This window comes from Peromyscus californicus, unplaced genomic scaffold (assembly GCF_007827085.1).
Source record: "Peromyscus californicus insignis strain IS unplaced genomic scaffold, ASM782708v3 Scaffold_14__1_contigs__length_90479793_seg_2, whole genome shotgun sequence".
In the NCBI taxonomy this organism is placed as follows: domain Eukaryota; kingdom Metazoa; phylum Chordata; class Mammalia; order Rodentia; family Cricetidae; genus Peromyscus; species Peromyscus californicus.
Genome location: NW_026294436.1, coordinates 19,749,719 through 19,768,040, shown reverse-complemented (window position 1 = coordinate 19,768,040; position 18,322 = coordinate 19,749,719). Strand labels below are relative to the sequence as shown.

At 47.1% G+C, this 18,322-nt stretch overlaps 1 protein-coding gene across 1 annotated transcript; it reads right to left on the bottom strand.

The window, feature by feature from the left end:
• Positions 1-1,503: 1,503 nt before the first annotated feature.
• Positions 1,504-10,077, bottom strand: Ppp1r15b (protein phosphatase 1 regulatory subunit 15B). The gene is made up of 2 exons (XM_052736942.1): positions 7,740-10,077; positions 1,504-4,982 (listed from the first exon to the last, which is right to left on the bottom strand). Exons 1-2 carry the CDS (start codon positions 9,627-9,629, stop codon positions 4,701-4,703), a joined length of 2,172 nt encoding a protein of 723 aa, XP_052592902.1. The 5' UTR covers positions 9,630-10,077; the 3' UTR covers positions 1,504-4,700.
• Positions 10,078-18,322: the final 8,245 nt, after the last annotated feature.

Here is an 18,322-nt window from a genome sequence, read left to right as displayed (position 1 = left end):
AAACAAAACAACAAAAAACATAAAAACAATGTCTCTGGTGTGAAGCCTGCCAGCAGAACCTGTCAACTGGAAGCAGCATAGGTCTGATGAATCCTCCAAGTGAACAGGGCCGGGAAAAAGGTCCCTCTGGTTTTCATTCTGCTGCCTTTGTGTGTTGCCCTTGACTGACATCATCTTAAGTCTCACTGAGCAAATCCAGGAAAATTGTAGTCTAGTTTCAAAAGATCATACAGCTCAACAAAGCTCATACACAAAGGATCCTGATGGCTGCTGTAAAATATTTCAGATGGATAATAATCACATTATAGTTGACCCAATAAATATTAAAAGCTTTCATATGTGTAAGTGGATAGGCAGCTCTTATTTTTTAAAATATATTAAGAGGAGTGGGGAGATGGTTAAAGCTGTTGCCTGTGTGAGGACTGGAGTTTGGGTCCCCGGAGGGCATGGCGGCTTACCTGTAGTTCTAGCCTCAGGTGGAGACAGGCTCCCCAGAGCAAGCTGGCTAAACTCAGGTAGCCACATGGCTAAGCTCTGGGTTTGATTAAAGCACCCTGCTTCAGTGAATGATATGATCAAGGATGATTTCCCCTATCAACCTCTGACCTCTACAGGCACATAGCACTCCCACCTCCATGCACACGCACATGCAAGAACATGTATATATGCACACACATGCACAGCATACACATACACATGCAAATGGAAAAGAATACCTAGCAAGAATGTGTATGTATAGCTCTACATTACTTTCATAATACATTTTTATGAGGAAAAAGGTCCGTTTCTACTTTAAATCTTTTTTTTTTTTTTTTTTTTTTTTGGTTTTTCGAGACAGGGTTTCTCTGTGTAGCTTTGCGCCTTTCCTGGAACTCACTTGGTAGCCCAGGCTGGCCTCAAACTCACAGAGATCCGCCTGCCTCTGCCTCCCGAGTGCTGGGATTAAAGGCGTGCGCCACCACCACCTGGCAAATCTTTTTTTTTTTTTTTTGGTTCTTTTGAGACAGGGTTTCTCTGTGTAGCTTTGTGCCTTCCCTGGAACTCGCTTTGGAGACCAGGTTGTCCTCGAACTCAGAGATCCGCCTGCCTCTGCCTCCTGAGTGCTGGGATTAAAGGTGTGCGTCACTACCGCCGCCGCCGCCCGGCTCTACTTTAAATCTTTTAAAATAATTTTATATGTATTTTGTCTCCATGTATGTCTGTGCATCAGAATCATGCCCAGTGCCCGTAGAGGCCAGAGAGGCTGCACTAGGTCTCCTGGAACTGGAGTTAACAGTCGTACATATAAACCACCACAGAGGTTCTGGGAATCGAACCCAGGTCCTCTGGAGTGCGCCTAACTGCTGAGCCATCTCGCCAGCCCCTTGTTTCTACTGATAAAAGTACTTAAGAGGGCTGGAGAGTGGGCTGTGAGGTGGTGCTGCACAGCATGAAGCCTTGAGTTCAGATCCACAGCACCCATAATACCAAAACCAATGTAAAATACATAAAAATATCACAGCATTTAATAATTGCAAATATATTTATTACAATTTACAGATTAGTTAATAATTATATACAAATATAATCTGAGCTATAAAATCTCCACTAGTTACATTTAAATTTTAAAATCACTGATCTGAAGAAGCCCATTCAAATCTTGTTCCCAAACTTCACCTTCCTTAAATTATAAAAAATAAAATCTGATAGTTCTGATTTCAAGTCACAGATGAAGGGCTTCCACACTTCAGAACTCAGAAATGGGGCCCCCCATCTGTACAGAGCTTCTCACATGCTACACAGATCTTTAAAGCACCATTGCAAGACTTGAATGTGTAAAATATTCTGCTAAAACCTCCAGGCCCTGCCTTGCCTTGGAGGTTGTTCTCTTTCCTTGGGAGGGAGAGGCCGTAACATCTGGGCCTGGGATGACAAGGACAGTAACCCGGTTCTTCTCCTTCAGTCAAGCTGTTAGCATCCTTTGGTCCTTGCCACCATCTGACCCTGTCTGTAGGCAGGCAGTGTACCAGAGTATTTACTCATTAGATAGTGAAGGTGGAATCTGGAACAAATTTCAAACACCCAATAAATGTACAGATGCCCCATTCCTGGGTCTCAGGAACACAAAACACCTAAATGTCTGAATCAAATGCTAAGCTGCAGTCTGGTTTTAAAAGAATGTTGTCACAGTTTTCCTAAGTCAACATGCTTGCTTCCCAAATGACACTGCTCCTAACTAGCCTGTTTCCACAGCACTATTCCAGACTGCAATACACTCTGGGGTTCACTAAATGCAGGTGCACAAAATACACAGAATGAGGGTTCTGCATTCTTAGTGTGTGTGAATGAACATTGTCACCACTGGAGGCAGACTTAGAGCACACCAAACGGAAATAACCAGGGAGATCATAAGCTGAGGTAGTTATGCTGCAAGCTCTTCTGGGAAAATTCATCCCCATGACCACTTTAGAGGCCCTCTTTTTTGTCTGTGTTCCCACTACCCATGGCATGAGGCACACGGGAAGAACTGACCACTAAAGAGGTGGTTAAACATACCTCAACCTAGCATACACACAGCAAATAAAGCTAACTGAATAAACCAGGCATACTAATTGATGCAGGCATCTTAATCAATGCAGACATACTAATCAAAAGCAAGCTTTGGGGAAGACACTAAGACTTTCTGGCTGTTCTAGCTATACTCTATGCTTTCCTCAAAGAACAGACCTCACACCACTGCTCCTCTATAAAATAGAACACAATAAACCTGGACACTGAAGTCTGTATTTAACAATTCAGAACTGCTCAATCCAAGTTTACAGTGTCACCATGACAGGTTTTAAAAGTGACAGTGCCGAGGCAGGGAATAAGTAACACTGGCTTTCTGTTGGAGTACATAAAACAAAACTGAATTTCAGAGATGTCTGCATACTCCTCTTAGGAAAACTCTAGACTTTGAAGTTTAAAGACTGAATATCTATAATGCAATGACTACGTCCTAGAGTGCTTTACATTTCCACCCACTGAAAGCTGAATGAAGAGCCACATTCAACTGGAATACAACACAGAAACCTTCCAGATGGACAGCGTGCAAAGAAATCAAATATGCTACATGTCGAAGTTTGGCAGACCAGCTGGGCATCACAGTGTCTGTCTTTAAAAAGCACACCAACACTGCTTTCCCAGTCAAGAAAGTACTGCACCTGGGGTGCGTGGTGGTCCTTAGAAGTATCTTAAATAGACCTAGATAGAGAAAACCATCTGGATGTGTGGCACACACGTGTGCAATCCTAGCAAGAGAACAAGAGGATCTTTCAAAGTCATCCTTAGCTAAGTAGTGAGTTCAAGGCTAGCCTAGACCACACAAGACCAATTCTTCAAAAAAAGAAAAGAAAAATTAAAAAAAAAAAGAGGGCGGAGCGAGAGAATCCACCATGTTTTTAAGTGATATAACAATGTCTTTTAAGTTGGTAACATGTACAATAGGTTTTAGCCTTAAATAGGTCAAATCTATGAAAGTGGGAAAAAATATATGTGTGTGTACATATATACACGTATGTACATATATACACATATATGTGTAAGCAAGCAAAGCTCAACACTCCAGAACCCAAAGTTTTTAGATAAGTGTGCATAATTTAAATTAGAACTGAGGCCGGGCGGTGGTGGCGCACGCCTTTAATCCCAGCACTCGGGAGGCAGAGCCAGGCGGATCTCTGTGAGTTCGAGGCCAGCCTGGGCTACCAAGTGAGTCCCAGGAAAGGCGCAAAGCTACACAGAGAAACCCTGTCTCGAAAAAACCAAAAAAAAAAAAAAAAAAATAGAACTGAATATGAGGCTTACACCTTAATAGTTTTCCAGGAAAATGCTTTTCCTTTTGCAGTAGTGGGAACTGAACCCAAAGCTTTGCACACACAGGCAGGTGCCCTTTGCTACTCAACTGTACTCCTAGTCTCCTTTCCCACTTTCCTTTTAAGATAAGGTATTGCTAAACTACCCACGCTGGCCCTGAATTCACTATGTGGCCCAGGCAGACCTTGAATTTTCTATCCTCCTGCCTCAGTCTCCAAAGTAACTGGAATTACAGGCCTGGAAAGAAACTTTTTTGTGCCAGGCATGGTGAGGCATGTCTTTAACCCCAGTATTCAGGATGGGAGGCAGAAGCAGGAGCATCTCTAGGAGTCCGAGGCCAGCCTGGTCTACAGAGCAAGTTCTAGGACAGCCAGGACTACACAGAGAAACCCTGTCTTGAAAACCAAGAAAACCCTTTTCTTATTTTTGCCCTTTAAGACCTGGTCTCAGCTTGCAGCCCCGACTGGCCCAGAGCCCACACTATGTGGCCCGGCTGCCCCCTGCCTCCGTAAGTTTTCAAAGTGCAAAGTAATGACTCAGAGGGTCCCTTTTCACCTCAATTAAGCGGAGGATATTTAAAATCACTTCCAGCTGGGCACAGCGGCACAAGAAAGAGGCAAGAAGATACCAATTTCAAGGCCAGCCTGGTCTACACACAGACCTAGGCCAACCAGAATTATGTAGTAAGACTCTGTCACAAAAACCACATCCAACCAAACAGGAAAAGAGAAGATTAAAGATTAGAGATCCTTCATTATCGGAGTTGGTGTTTCTAATGAGATACATTACCCAAAAACAATTTAACCACATCACTAGATACAAGTTGTTTCTTTAAAAACATGTCCAAGGACAGCTGCCAATATCTGTTTTTAAGAGAAACCTCTCAAGCAAGAGAAAGTGTGGGCCAGGGCCACAGGCTGTTCACTCATCCTAACATTGCTGAACAATAGGAAGTCTTCTGAAACATGTTCCTGGAGTCTACTGAACATTCTTTCTCTGTGCTCAAATGTCAAGCAGTAGCCAATGGCATCTTCTGTTTCTTGAATCCGTTTCTGGAACCTGCATCCATCCCTTGCAAATTCTTCCCATGGTCCTTTGCGATCCTCATCCCCACTTATGTAATACTCGGTAACTTCTTCAAGGAAGGTTACCTAGAAAGACAAACCCAATGTTAATTAGTCTAGGATCTCAGAACTAGCTGACACCACAAAGAATCTTCGTGCCCACCACACATGAAGGTAATGAAACAGCTAACAATGCTGCAAAAATCAGTGTGCATTTCTTTTTTTTTTTTTTTTTTTTTTTGGTTTTTCGAGACAGGGTTTCTCTGTGTAGTTTTGTGCCTTTCCTGGAACTCACTTGGTAGCCCAGGCTGGCCTCGAACTCACAGAGATCCGCCGGCCTCTGCCTCCCGAGTGCTGGGATTAAAGGCGTGCGCCACCACCGCCTGGCCAGTGTGCATTTCTTTACTCATCACAGACTGAGTCTCTTCAAGCCCAATTCTTGTTTTATGGTGTTGAAAAATGAACCAGAGATGGGAACTCTGGGTTTCCCTATTAGTAATCCCTGCTATCCTTTCGTTTGTAAAGAAATACGGAAATTCGGTTTTTTAGTATTCTTTCCCCCATATGAGAAAGTATACAGGAAGTAACCACTACAACCCGGAAAAGGTCATGACACTCCCATGACCACAGCACTAGATGTCAAGGCAGAACAATCTGGGGCACGAAGCCAGAAGGCGTTACATGGGATTCTCCACCCAAAAAAAAAAAAGTGCTTTAAAGCATGCTTAATAGTTACATCAGCTAATCCCACTGAGGCCGATAGCTTTCCTTCCCTTTACATCAGGCCTAGGAATGCCCCTGAGGACAATTAGTAGGCATGTAACACCTTACTAAATATTGCAATCTAGTGGTTACCAAGTCATTGTCACTAAGATAAATAAAATAAGCACTTTTATACTGTTTGCCAAATGCCAAACTTTTTTCACAGAAGTTTACAAATGTTCTCCTTTGATCCTCATGCCAACCCAAGGAGGTATGAAGCAGTGTCATCACCACTGTACAGACAAGGAATCGGATGTCAGTGACCAGCCCAAGTCCCACAGCACGCGGGGCACAACGAGGATCAGAGTCTACAGTCTGCTGTTCTGCCGGTACATAAAGTATTCTACACTCCATGGTCTTCAGGCCTCATTCGAAAAACTGGCACCACTCCTTACTATTCCCATCAAGTAAAGAATGGCAGGTAGCCAGGGGCTGTTAAACAGCTGTCATATTTAGGCACAACCTCTTCTAGTATTTCAGTCAACAGTCTTTAATCTGAGACATGAGGTTGGCCTTAGCCATTCAAAGGCATGGAAATGAACCAGGAGTTTCATTTACTCCTTTATCTTCCCTCACTTGGGCTGGAGGTGTAGCCAGCTCAGTGGTGATGTGCATGGTTAACAGGACTCAACCCCCAGCCTCACAAGACAGAGCAGCAGGTCTTGCAACACTTCTACACCAGATCTTAGGATTCCCGTTGGCTAAGGGGGGAACCAGGGCATGGGAGTGCAGTAACGAGAATGCATGCAGAGGCCGAGCACTCCTGCTTCGACTCCACTCTGCTCCTGCCTGTTCCCTCTCAAGAGCATTCTGCCTATCCTGAAGAGAATGAAATGAGAATTGGAGATGTGCTCAGGGGTAGACAGACCCCTTGTTCAGGATGATCAAGGGACTAGCCTCCTTCTGCAGCAAAATTAGTAAACAAACAAATGGCTCTCTCATTATATATCATTCTGAAATGTGAACTAAAATTTAGTTTTTAGCATAACTTATTACACCTCTAGATGGCAAGGCATAAGATCACCACCCTTTAGATATTTCCTGTCCCGAGAATAGTCTCGAAACTGGCCCTCTGGAGCCAGGGGCTCACAACACTGTCCATCTGACAGGCACTGATGCAAGTGTTAAGAAACTAAAGAAACTCCCTCAACAGCAAAAGACATCTCTGTGCCTGGGGGTGGCATGTATTCTCAGTTAATAACTTCAGCTGAAAAAGCAGTAAGAGAAATAAAGCAATTCAAATACCCGGAACATAAAGTAAATTGAATAGTAATATAATGAAAGAGCAAACTGTCCCATGAAGTTATAAAATTAGCCTGGAGGCTCACAAATACCCCTGCACTTCGGAGGCTGAAGTACCAGGCTCAACACGACTTTGAGGCCAGCTTGAATTCCAGTGAGTTCTAAGCCAGCTTGCATTAGTGCGACAAAATGTGCTGAAACTTCTAGCCAGCTTGGGAGACAGGAGATGCAGGAAAGCCAGGAGTATTGGTTTTTGGTTTTGTTTTTTTTTTTGGAGAGAAGATCCCACCCATGTATCCCTGGCAAGTCTAGAACTCACTATGTAGACCAAGCTAGACTCCAAAACTCACAAAATAATCCACCTGCCTCTAACTCCCAAGCGCTGGAATTACAGGCATACACCACCACAATCACTTCCCTTCCGGGCAAACAACTAGATAAACCTAACTTGCTATGTGGGTTATTATTAGTAGTGATATATCATTATATAATACAATAATTACTAGTATTCATCTGGGTTCTAATGGACAGGAATAAAGACACTGTCATAAAAATAAAATATTAAGTATTCACAAATACATGTGAACCATTTTTAAACTTCAGGATCCACCAATCTAAATGACAGCCCTGCTAACATCTATATACTGGCATCCTTTCAGATAGGAATATTTCTCTATATTGGGAAGAAGGGTCATTTGAGTATTTCTCAATCCAAGCACATGAGCTCAGAGGCCTTCCTCAAAATATGTGTAACTATGCCTCGCAGGAAAAGTCATGCTGCTATAGTAACCATATCAAAATACAGCAAATCACTAGTCCTGTAAAAGGAAAGAAACAAACCTTTTTTCTTTTGATATGGGTGTATTTTTCTCCAGAAAGAGCCTCACCCAGCCCATAGTCTGGACAATTATCTTCTTGGCTTTCTAACAGTTGTACCTTACAAGAAAGTAAGTTATGACCCCCAGAAAAGGCCACCATGGCCTCAGACGATGCTTTTGAGTCCTGACAACCTTTCCAGTTGTTCCCTGATGTTTGAAAAGGAGCCTTAAAATTTAAAAGGTTGTAGGGGTCCTCAGATTTGCAGAAAGAGTTCCACAACCTAAGATTCTCCGCCTCATCTGCACTGGATTCCCAGTCCTCTTCCTCCCCAGAACTATGCTCGGGGGTCTCAGGAAGGTGCCCGGCCCAAGCACTTCCTACATCCGAGTTGCCAGACAAGGACTTCCCAGAATCACACGGCTCTCCAGGGACAAGTCTGGCAGCAGTCTGAACTGTGGCTGTAAAGTTCTGGGGATTGTAAGGATCTACACTGCAGAAGGAGTTCCAAAGGTGAAGCCCGTCAGAGTCCTGTCCCTCCTCTGATTCGGACAGAGAGCCATCACTATCAAAACCATCATCCTCGGGATCCTCGTCCCAATCCTCACTTTCCGAGTCGGAGCTGCTTTCTAAGTCACTGGAGGCACCTCCCAAAATATAATCGATCAGTTTGTTGCTACAAACTGGTCTGCCAGAAACAGGAAGGCCATCCTCTACGTCTGAGCAGTCGACTACACTAGTGTGGCCCCCTTCACCTTCTTTTTCCACAGGTAACTCGCAAGTCGGATTGCTTCCCTGGGGGCTTTGTGAAACTTCTTGCATCAACAAGTCTATCTTTTTCTCAGTGGGCTCCGGGCTGGCTCCAGGAGGGGACACCGCGTGTGCTGGGCTATCTGTACAGTGTGGTGGGTCCATCCGGAGAAGGCTATGTTCCTCCTCCAGGCTGTGGTAGCCATTATCTTGGTCAGGGGTGGGTAACTCTTGCCCCTTGTGGTTAGCCTGAAGGAATTCTAGGCGTTTCGTACGGAGGTGGTGGATTTCCGGCAGGCCTTCTGTAGAAAGAGGGGGGCACCTCTGCCACGCGGTCGCCGAGATCTCGGCACGCAGCGGCTGGGGGTGACAAGCATCTTCAAAGAGGCAACAGCTCTCGGGGGTTAGTGTTCGGAAATCCACGAGCTGGCCAGCGCCAACGCCGTCCTGCTGGCACAGCTCTAGCTGGGGCAGGCCGTCCAGATAGGAAGGGTTCAGGAGATAGGACACTACCTTGAAACTACCTACGCTCTGAGCGTGGCGAGGCCCAGAGGGTGCAGGGCCAAGTTCTCGGTGGGAGACCAGACCGGCTTGAAGACTCCTGTGCAGCAACTCCACTCCCCACAGCTGCTGCTCCAGGAGAAAGGTGTACGCTGCGGAGTCCACAGCTCTCTCCTGGGCTTTAAATTTCACCTCCAGGTCTGAGGACGAGTACTGCCATTGGAGTCCCTCCTCTAGCCAATCAAGGGGGCTGACAACCAAGTCTTCCGAAGAGTCCAGCCGCAGTGAACCCAAAGATTTCTGCACCGCGGAAGTGGCGGGCTCCTCCCGTCCTCGCAAGGCTCGCAGGGCGCTGTAACCCGCTACGAAATCTAGCCATCTCGCGGGGATCATGCCCCCGAAAAGCTGGCTCCAAAGAAACAGCTTCTGGAGCAAGCAAGGCAGCAGGGCAAAGAGCTGGGAAAGCAATCTGGTCCAGTACCTGGTGCGAGGCTCGGGCCGGGCGGAGGCCGGCACTGCGGGGTCCCCGGAGTTTTCCCGAGAGGGAGGCATCGGGAACTCGGAAGAGCGGGCGTGCCATCGCCGAAGGAAGAAGGGCAGCCGGAACCAGGAGCCCATCCGAGGGGCCGGCCGCTTCCGAGGCCCGAGCGTTCCCAGCTCCATCTCCTCTCCTCGGCAGTGGCTTCAGGCCACAAGCGCGGAGCTCGGCGGCGTCAGGGCGGCCGGGATCCGAGGCCTACACAGCCTCAGCCGTGCCCAGCCACCGAGTCGGTACGGCAGGCCGATCCCCGCGCCGGCAGAGGGGGCCCCGGGGGCGGCGGCTTCCGCCGCGGGCGCTGCACCGCACGGCTTGGCGGCCCACGCAGGCGGTGGCGGCCGCAGTCCCGTCCATCCCGCCGGGGAAGGAGACGTCCGTCCTAGTCCGTGCGGCACCGCTCCTCCACCCTAGACCGGGTCCCTCCCGCGGCGGCGGCGGCGGCGGCGTCTCCGGAGGCCGCGGTCCGCACCCAGGCGCGAAACGGGAGAGCGGAAGGGCTGGGTGGCGGGCGGCGAAGGGAAGCGAAGCCCAAAATGGCCGCAGCCGAACACCCGGAAGCCGCCGGACCAGACGGAGGGCCGAGGGCGTCTACGTCGACGGCCCAGCGGCACCCAACGTCATTTGCAGGACCCCACCCCCCCACCCCCGTCCCCCGAGGGGCGGACTTGCCTCACCCGCGTGCGTGGCGGCTGATTGGCTGCGCCCGCGGTCCCTATCGGCTTCCTTACTCCGGGTAGAGAAGGCTCGCACGCGGAAAGTTGCATCAGCCGGACCCAGACTGTACGCATGCGCGGGCAATTAGCTCTGGTCTCCTAGGAGACCGCGCGCGCGCTCCACCCTCTGGGTTAAAGGGAAGGGCTCAGGGAGGCACAAAGTGGTTTCCTGCAGAACCTGAGAATTCTCCTGAGCCCTGTTTCGTGGATCCGATGCATCAGGCCAAGTGTCACTCATCTGATACGTGTGTCGGCCTTCTCGGATTGTTAAGTAGACGTGAGTTAAGTCAGAGCCGGGTAGTGCCGTATAACCCACATGCCTGGGGTTAAGACACACAGCATCCGAAGTGAAAAGTAGTAGTGAAAAACTCAAGTGAACCCTGAAATCACTCACGCGTTCCTGTCCCCGCTGCTTTAGGATTTCTAAGTCTCTAGCGTTTCCTGCGGTCTAATCCGGACATCTTTCAGCGTCCAACTGACAAAACATATACACAGCCCTCAAAAGGAAATCGTGGTGTCCTGGGCCAGCTGAAGTCGCAGAGTGGGAAAAGAATCTCCATGATTGTTTCTCATGCTTCTCAGCAATAGCGAATTCAATTCAGTTCATTCAGTAACGAAAACCATGGGGTATAACGCTCAATGAAGGGCACATCGGTGTCTTTTGTCCTGGGGGGGTGGGGATTGGCTGATAATTTTAATTGCTGTCATGGGGGAAGGGTTGTGTTTTTTGAAACAGATTTTACTCTGTAGCCCAGGCTGGCCTGAAACTAACCGCAATCTTGCTGCCTCGCCTCCTAAGTGCTGATTAGCTCTCTTTATGAGTTCGGTCTTAGTTCACTTTCTTTTTCTTTTCTTTTCTCCCTCTCCTCCCTTCCCCTCCCCTCCCTTTCCCGGAATTGGCAGTGTAACCCAGGTTGGCCTTGAAAACAGAAATCTGCCTGCCTTTGCCTCCCCAGTGCCGGGATCAAAGGCGTGTGCCACCACACCCGGCCTTAGTTCACCTTCTTATTTCTTATCATTTTAATCGCTAGTGCAATGACAAAGTCAAGTAGCTCTCACAGAGGCAGAGGAGTAGTTAGAACTAAGACAGAAGATTGTTGGCCTGCGAAGGGAAGCCAGCAGATCCTCACGCTTTGTGGGGCCTGTTGAAGGAACAAATTATTTCTTTCCCTAAACCAAGAGTTTCTACTGTTTAGTCCCCAGCAATATCTTATTACTTACGTCTGGGAATATCTGGTTTCTTAATCCTAAAAACTTTAGGGAAATGTATTAGTACTATGATTCAGTTTTCATAGTAGAAAAGATATGCAAATTAATTCCTGGAAGCTTCAGTTCCTTTTGTGGAGAAGCTAAAACTGTCATTTCTCTTCTAACCAGTGGGTGGGGGAGCTATGTTCCTAATACAGTGCCTGGCCAGATGGGGCAGGAACACAAACACTAGCTAATATTCTGCTCTTGTTCTCCTGACAGTACTCAGTTGTTTCTGCCTACAGAATAAAGGGTTCTATTCAGCCCGAGCTCCCGGCTCTTCTCCAGCACTGGACTTCTCCTTCCTCCCCGTGTTTCATGGCCAGAGAAACCCTCACCTTTTCTTGTCGCATCCCTACTCACACTCCCAGGTTCAACTTGCAGGTCAATGTCTGAGAGCCAGACATTGGTGGCACACGTCTTTAATCCCAGCAGAGGATATCTGTGAGTTCGAGGCCAGCCTGGTCCACGAAGTAAGTTCTAGGACAGCTAGGGCTATACAAAGAAATAGAGGCCGATGGCTGCTCGAGGCCCGCACTGATCTTCCCGCTCAGAATCAACTGGTTCTTTTCAACACTGGTATCATACCTCTTAACAGGATTTAACAGATTGCACCATCCTTTCCTGTAAATGTTCACTCCACTCCAAGCTATAACGAACTGTACCAACTTCTTCAACTTCCCAGTGACAAGAGGAACTGTTTTCTACAGAAAGTTCCCTTGAAGCCAGGCAGTGGTGGCACACGCCTTTAATCCCAGCACCCAGTACATAGCAAGTTATAGAAGACCCACCTCTCAAAATAAGTATCTTTAAAAAGAAGAAAAGAAAAACAAATAAATAAAACAATAAGACAAAATAGCTGTTGGAGGCTGGAGATGGCTCAGTGCTTGAGAGCACTAGCTCTTATAGAGGACCTGGATGGTTTCCAGCATCTACAAGGCGGCTCCCAACCGCCCCTAACTCCAGCTGCAGGGCATCCAGGCACACATGTAGTGGCATAAACATGCTTGCAGGCAAAACACTCATGTACATAAAACAAAATCTGAAAAACAATTTTTTAAAATAAATAGCAGTTAGAACACAGGGCTGCAACTTGAGGCACTTCATTCTCCTACACCTCACAGAAAGGAGCTTCGTCAACTTCCTCCCCAGACTGCTGCTGCCCCAGCTCCTTTTATTACCATAGCCTTACCTTACGCATGACCACACCTCATATTCCAGCTGTAGCTTTTTTGTTTAAATAAACCACATGCTCCTGAAATCAATTTTCTTAATTTTTTTTTTAAGTGAGGCTTGCAGATGTAGCTTAGTGGCAGAGCACTGGCCTAGGGCTTGACGCCCAGCATGGCAAAAGGAAATAATTAAAAACAAACACAACTTCCTTGAGTGGGCTTCCTAGTCCTTGTGCAGGGTTTTCTGTGTATTTTTTTGTTCTGTTTTTTTTTGGGGGGGGGTGGCGGGGGGAATTAGGGGAGATTTGAGATAGGGTTTCTCTGTATAACAGCCCTGGCTGTCCTTGTTTTGTAGACCAGATCGGCCTTGAACTTACAGAGATCTGACTGCCTCTGCCTGCCTAGCACTGGGATTAAAGGCATGCACCACCATGCCCAGCTCCTTGTGTAGTTTTAATTGTGATTTATTATTATTATTATAATCATCTTCGAAGTTGTTATCTGAGAACATGCAACCAGGAAGCATTTAAAGCTATGAGACGCTGTGGTTTTGCCTTGCATCTCAACTGGAAGAGAACGGTGAGTCAACCTTTCAGCCAGAGGGCAGAGGGCGGGCGGCTCTGTACACAGAGATAAGAACCTGCTAGCTGCTGAAGACAAGTCGTCCTTGGACTGGCAGGCTGACTGGCATTTTTGGCAGAAGACAACAAAACCCTAGTTCATTATATTTACCTTTAAAGATGTTGCCAGGCCCCAACTAAAAAGGTACACAGCTTTTGATTGTTTTTCCACTTCTTTCTTATTCCTCTCACCCCTCACTGTTCTGGCTTCACACCCTGCCTTCCCAACTCACGTGTCCCTGATTTAGCTCTTTTAGTTGTTTTGTTGCTGTTTGTTGTTTGTTTTGAGACAGTCTTTCTGGGTAGCCTAGGCTAGCTTTGGACTCATCAATCTCCCTGCTTCCGCCTCCCGAGTGCTGGGATTACAGATGTACACCCCCATGTCAGGTGCTATTCGCCTGCTTACCCTCTCAGAGACGGCAGCCACTGTCGTCACCCCTTATCCTATGGTAACCCATCACCCCCAGTCTTGAAACCACCTTCTTCTAGTCAGACATGGCGCTCAGACCTGTAATCCCAGCACTTGAAAGGCTAAACCTGGAGGATTGCCCTGAGTCTGAGGCCATCCTAGGCTACACAGAGAGTTTCAAGTTTCCCCAGAGTAAAAGAAACTCGGTCTCAACCGAACAGAACAAACAACGTCCTTTCCTTCCCTTGCCTCTCTCTCACACCAGCATTCTCCTCTGGCAAACCCCAACCTCATTACACCCAACTACCCGCTCATCCTATGCCTGCGATCTGCAGTGCAGCCTAGCCCAGGAAGTCAGGCCAGCATGCTGACTGCTTCCATTCACACTTGACCACTAATCTCATCGAGACTGGGTGCCCTACCCTCATCCCCTAGTAGTTCAGTTTTTCCCAGGTCTTGAGACTATTTCACAATGCTCCCCCTTCAAATTCCCAGCCTTCCCATAAATACACACTCTTAGCTTAAAATCCCACCTCATGCTGTGAGAGCCAAAGTTACATTTTAAGTTTTAATTACTATGCCTAAGATTCATGAAACAAAACCTGCCTCTGATCTGCAAGCCCCTTGCCCAAGGACAGATGGTTCCTGAAATGCTGGAGGCTATTGTCTATGGGAGATAACAAGTCACATGTTTTCACTCCCCCAAACAAGTTTGTTTTCCCATGTGCACTGGATGTGCTTGACCACATGTGGGGTTCACAGGCAGGAAATACGTCAGGATGTATTTGTACTTGCCCCTGATTGGACCTGATGGGAAATACTTAAGCCACTGCAAACAACACAGAACCACTTGGGTCCATTTTCTAGAAACACATTGATGGGCCTGGCTGGAGTCCGTCCAGTTGGACAGTATTTAATTAAAGCTTGCTTCAAATTTGGCTTTGAATTGTGCTAGTGGTCTTATTTTCCACCAGTGGGCTTAACCATACTTCACTGAGAAAACAAAAACTCACTTCATTTTGTCCCCTGCCCAATCCACCTGTAGTTAGACTCATGTTCAGAACCTTTAATCTCATTACACAGCCAAGAAGCCTCCAAGACCCTAGCCCTGGGCTTCTCTTAAGGACCCTGGGCCTTGTTATCACTTCTCTGTAACACACAAGGTTGTCTCTCAGTAATAAATTATTTAGGCTAGTGTACTGTAATGTAAACTATATTTTAAAAACCTCCTAGGTATATTCTCCTCCAACTTTATTCATTTTATTTTATGAGTATGAATGTTTTGCCCGCGTGTATACCTGTGTACCACATGCATGGAGTGCCTAAGAGGGCCAGAAGGGGGAGCCACATCCCCTGGTAATGAAGTTACAAATGGTAATAAGCTGTTGGGGAAGTTTAGGAGCTGGGATTGGAACCACGGTCCCCTGGAAGAATAGTGAGTGCTCTTAACCACTAAGCCATTTCTCCCCTTCCCTCCAAGTTTTTACCAAAGCTAGATATCCCAGGAGCTGATTATGTTCATTATCTCTATTCTCTGTCTCTCTCTCTCTCTCTCTCTCTCTCTCTCTCTCTCTCTCTCTCTCTCTCTCTCTCTCTCTCTCCCTCCCTCCCTCCCTCTCTCTCTTTTCTCAAGACAGGGTTTCTCTGTGTAGTTTTGGTGCCTGTCCTGGATCTCGCTCTGTAGACCAGGCTGGCCTCGAACTCACTGAGATCCGCCTGGCTCTGCCTTCCAAGTGCTGGGATTAAAGGCATGTGCCATAGCTGCCCAGCTCCCACGCTCTCTTAAAGCTACTTCAAGATGGCCTTCACCCTGCCCCACCTACACTCAGCCTCCAATCTAGTCTCTGAATTCTTAGGGGTTGAATTATGCCTTCTATAAATAGGATGCTGAACCTCTAACACCCAGTTCTTACAAGTTGATATTATTGGAAATTCCTTCTCTGCAGATGATCATGTTAAAAATGAAGTCATTAGGATGAGCCCTAATCTAATTAATAGAATACTTATGAAAAGTGGAAATTGGACAGAGACATGTGTTTGCGCACAGGGAGAGTGCTGTGAGAGCATGAAGTCAGAGGTTAAAGAAATGTATCTCTCAGTAAATAACCGGACACTGGATGAGAAGCCTAAAACAGATTCCTCCCCACCTTCCTCAGAGGAAATAGATCCACAGAGCCCTTGATCATGGACCTGTAGCCACCTCCTCTGAAGTAAGTGGATGACAGTCCTGCCCCCAGGCCTGGTACTCCACGGCTTCTCTTTGTTTCCCACGCCCTCTTCTTCCCCCTCCTCTTCCTCCTCTTCTTCCCCCTCCTCCTCTTCTTCCCCCTCCTCTTCCTCCTCTTCTTCCCCCTCCTCCTCTTCTTCCCCCTCCTCTTCTTCCCCCTCCTCCTCTTCTTCCCCCTCCTCTTCTTCCCCCTCCTCCTCTTCTTCCCCCTCCTCTTCCTTCTGTTACTCTTTGTTCTCCTCATACTGGTTTTTCTAGATTCTGTAACCCAGGTGATTTCATCCAGTTCCAGGAATTCAAATGCCATCCAAATGCTGCAGAGCTGGGCCCACTCCAGACAGACTGCCCCTTTGAGTTGCAGATGTCAGTCCTCTGTTCCACTTGGACGTCCATCAGATATGTCAAACCTAGTGTGCCTTCATCTGGTTCATACATACAGACCATAAGCATACACTCTGCCTGACTGAGCTAGCCCCAAGCCCCAGGGGTCACCCTTGATGGCTCTTTCTCCTTGGGGGGGACTGAACCTGGGAGGTAAGCACTCCCCCTCTACACTCATCTCCCCTGTCCCTGTCATTCTGTTGCTGGGTTTTGGACTAGGTCGTCACACGCTGTACCCCTGAGCTGCATTCCCAGCCCCGGGATGACATTTTAAAATGGAAGTCGGAGCACAGCAGGCGCCACAATCCTGTAATCCCAGTGCTCAGGAGGTTGTGACAGGGTGATAAGGAGTTCAAGGATATTCTGGATACATAGCAAGTTAAAGGTTAACCTGAGCTACATAGTGAGATCTTGTCTTGAGCTGGGGGATGGGGACATGAAGGAAGGAAAGGAAAAAGAGGGAGGAGGGAATGGGGGGTCAGGGGAGCTGGCTCACTTAAGGTGTCTCCTGTGAAGTCCACTCCACCCATTCTCCCTCCTCCTGTCTTGTCCATGCCACACTCTAGTGTTTAGTAAACCCTGGGTTTGGTGGGTATTGGTTCCTGTAACCCCAAAGATATTAAAATCCAAGAATGTTCAAGTGACTTAGATAAAATGGCATCCTGGAGCTACATGGAACTTGACTAAATACCCATTGCCCTCTTCAAGCCAACTGGGTAGAAAGTTGTTCAGTTTTTCTTACCAGAAGAAATTCCTAAAAATCCAGGCCCCTCTCACCATACACATGGAGCAGCATTCCCTGGATCCAGGCAAAGAGATCTCAGTTGAACCTGCAAGCCCTTGGAGCACAAGCCTCATTACAGGCAGAAATATAACACACCTGTGGAGGTTTAAGTGAGCGATGTCCCCATTGGCTCAGGTATGTAAACACTGGATCCCAGTGTGGTTTGGGGAGGTAAAGGAACCTTCAGGATGCCTGGCCTTACTGGAGGAAGTGTATCACTGGGGTGGGCTTTGAGAGTGGATAGCCTTGTCCCACTTCCTGTTCTCTCTCTGCTTTGTGTTTGCTGTTGAAGGTGTCATCTCTCAGCTCCCTGCTCGGGCCATCTGCTGCCATGCCTCCACCGTCGTCATGGACTCTCGTTCTGGAGATGGAAGCCCAGACAACCTCCTTCTTCCTTAAGTTGTCTGTGGCGATGGTGTTTTGTCACAGCAGCGCAAGAGTAACTAATACACCACCCCAAGTGTGTACTGCTGCTTTGGTATTGCTGAGGACTCGGCAGCAATGCTTGCTTTTACATTTTCTTTCTGATTTTAGTTTTTTCCAGACAGGGTTTCTCTGTGTAGCCCTGGCTGTTCTGGAACTTGCTCTCACTAATATCTGCCTGCCTCAACCTCTTGAGTGCTAGGATTAAAGGCACATGCCACTAAGCCCGGCCTACATTTTTGTTTGTTTGTTTTGTTTTTTTGAGACAGGGTTTCTCTGTGTATCTCTGGTTGTCCTGGATATTGCTCTGTAGACCAGGCTGGCCTTAAACTCACAGAGATCCACCTGGCCCTGCCTCTCAACTGCTGGGATTAAAGGCGTGCACCACCACTGACCAGCTTCCGGCCTATATATATATTAAAATATATATATTAAATATTTATTTATTTATTTATTATGTATACAGCATGTATGAGTGTAGGCCAGATGAGGGCATCATATCTCATTACAAATGGTTGTGAACCACCATGTGGTTGCTGGGAATTGAACTCAGGACCTCTGGAAAAGCAGTCCGTGCTCTTAACCTCTGAGCCATCTCTCCAGCCCTTCCGGCCTATATTTTTAAGTACATACCCAAACCTTCAACAACTGGGTTGGTGTTAAGTGTTAGTAAATTTTTGTCTCAGAACTTTATAGATCCTGGAATTTCCCTTAAATCAATTTGTATCAAATTTGTAGAGCTAAAGAGGGATTGTCTTTCTTTCTTTTGTCTTTTCTTTTTCTTTTTTTAATTATTTTTATTTTTATTTTTTTGGTTTTTTGAGACAGGGTTTCTCTGTGT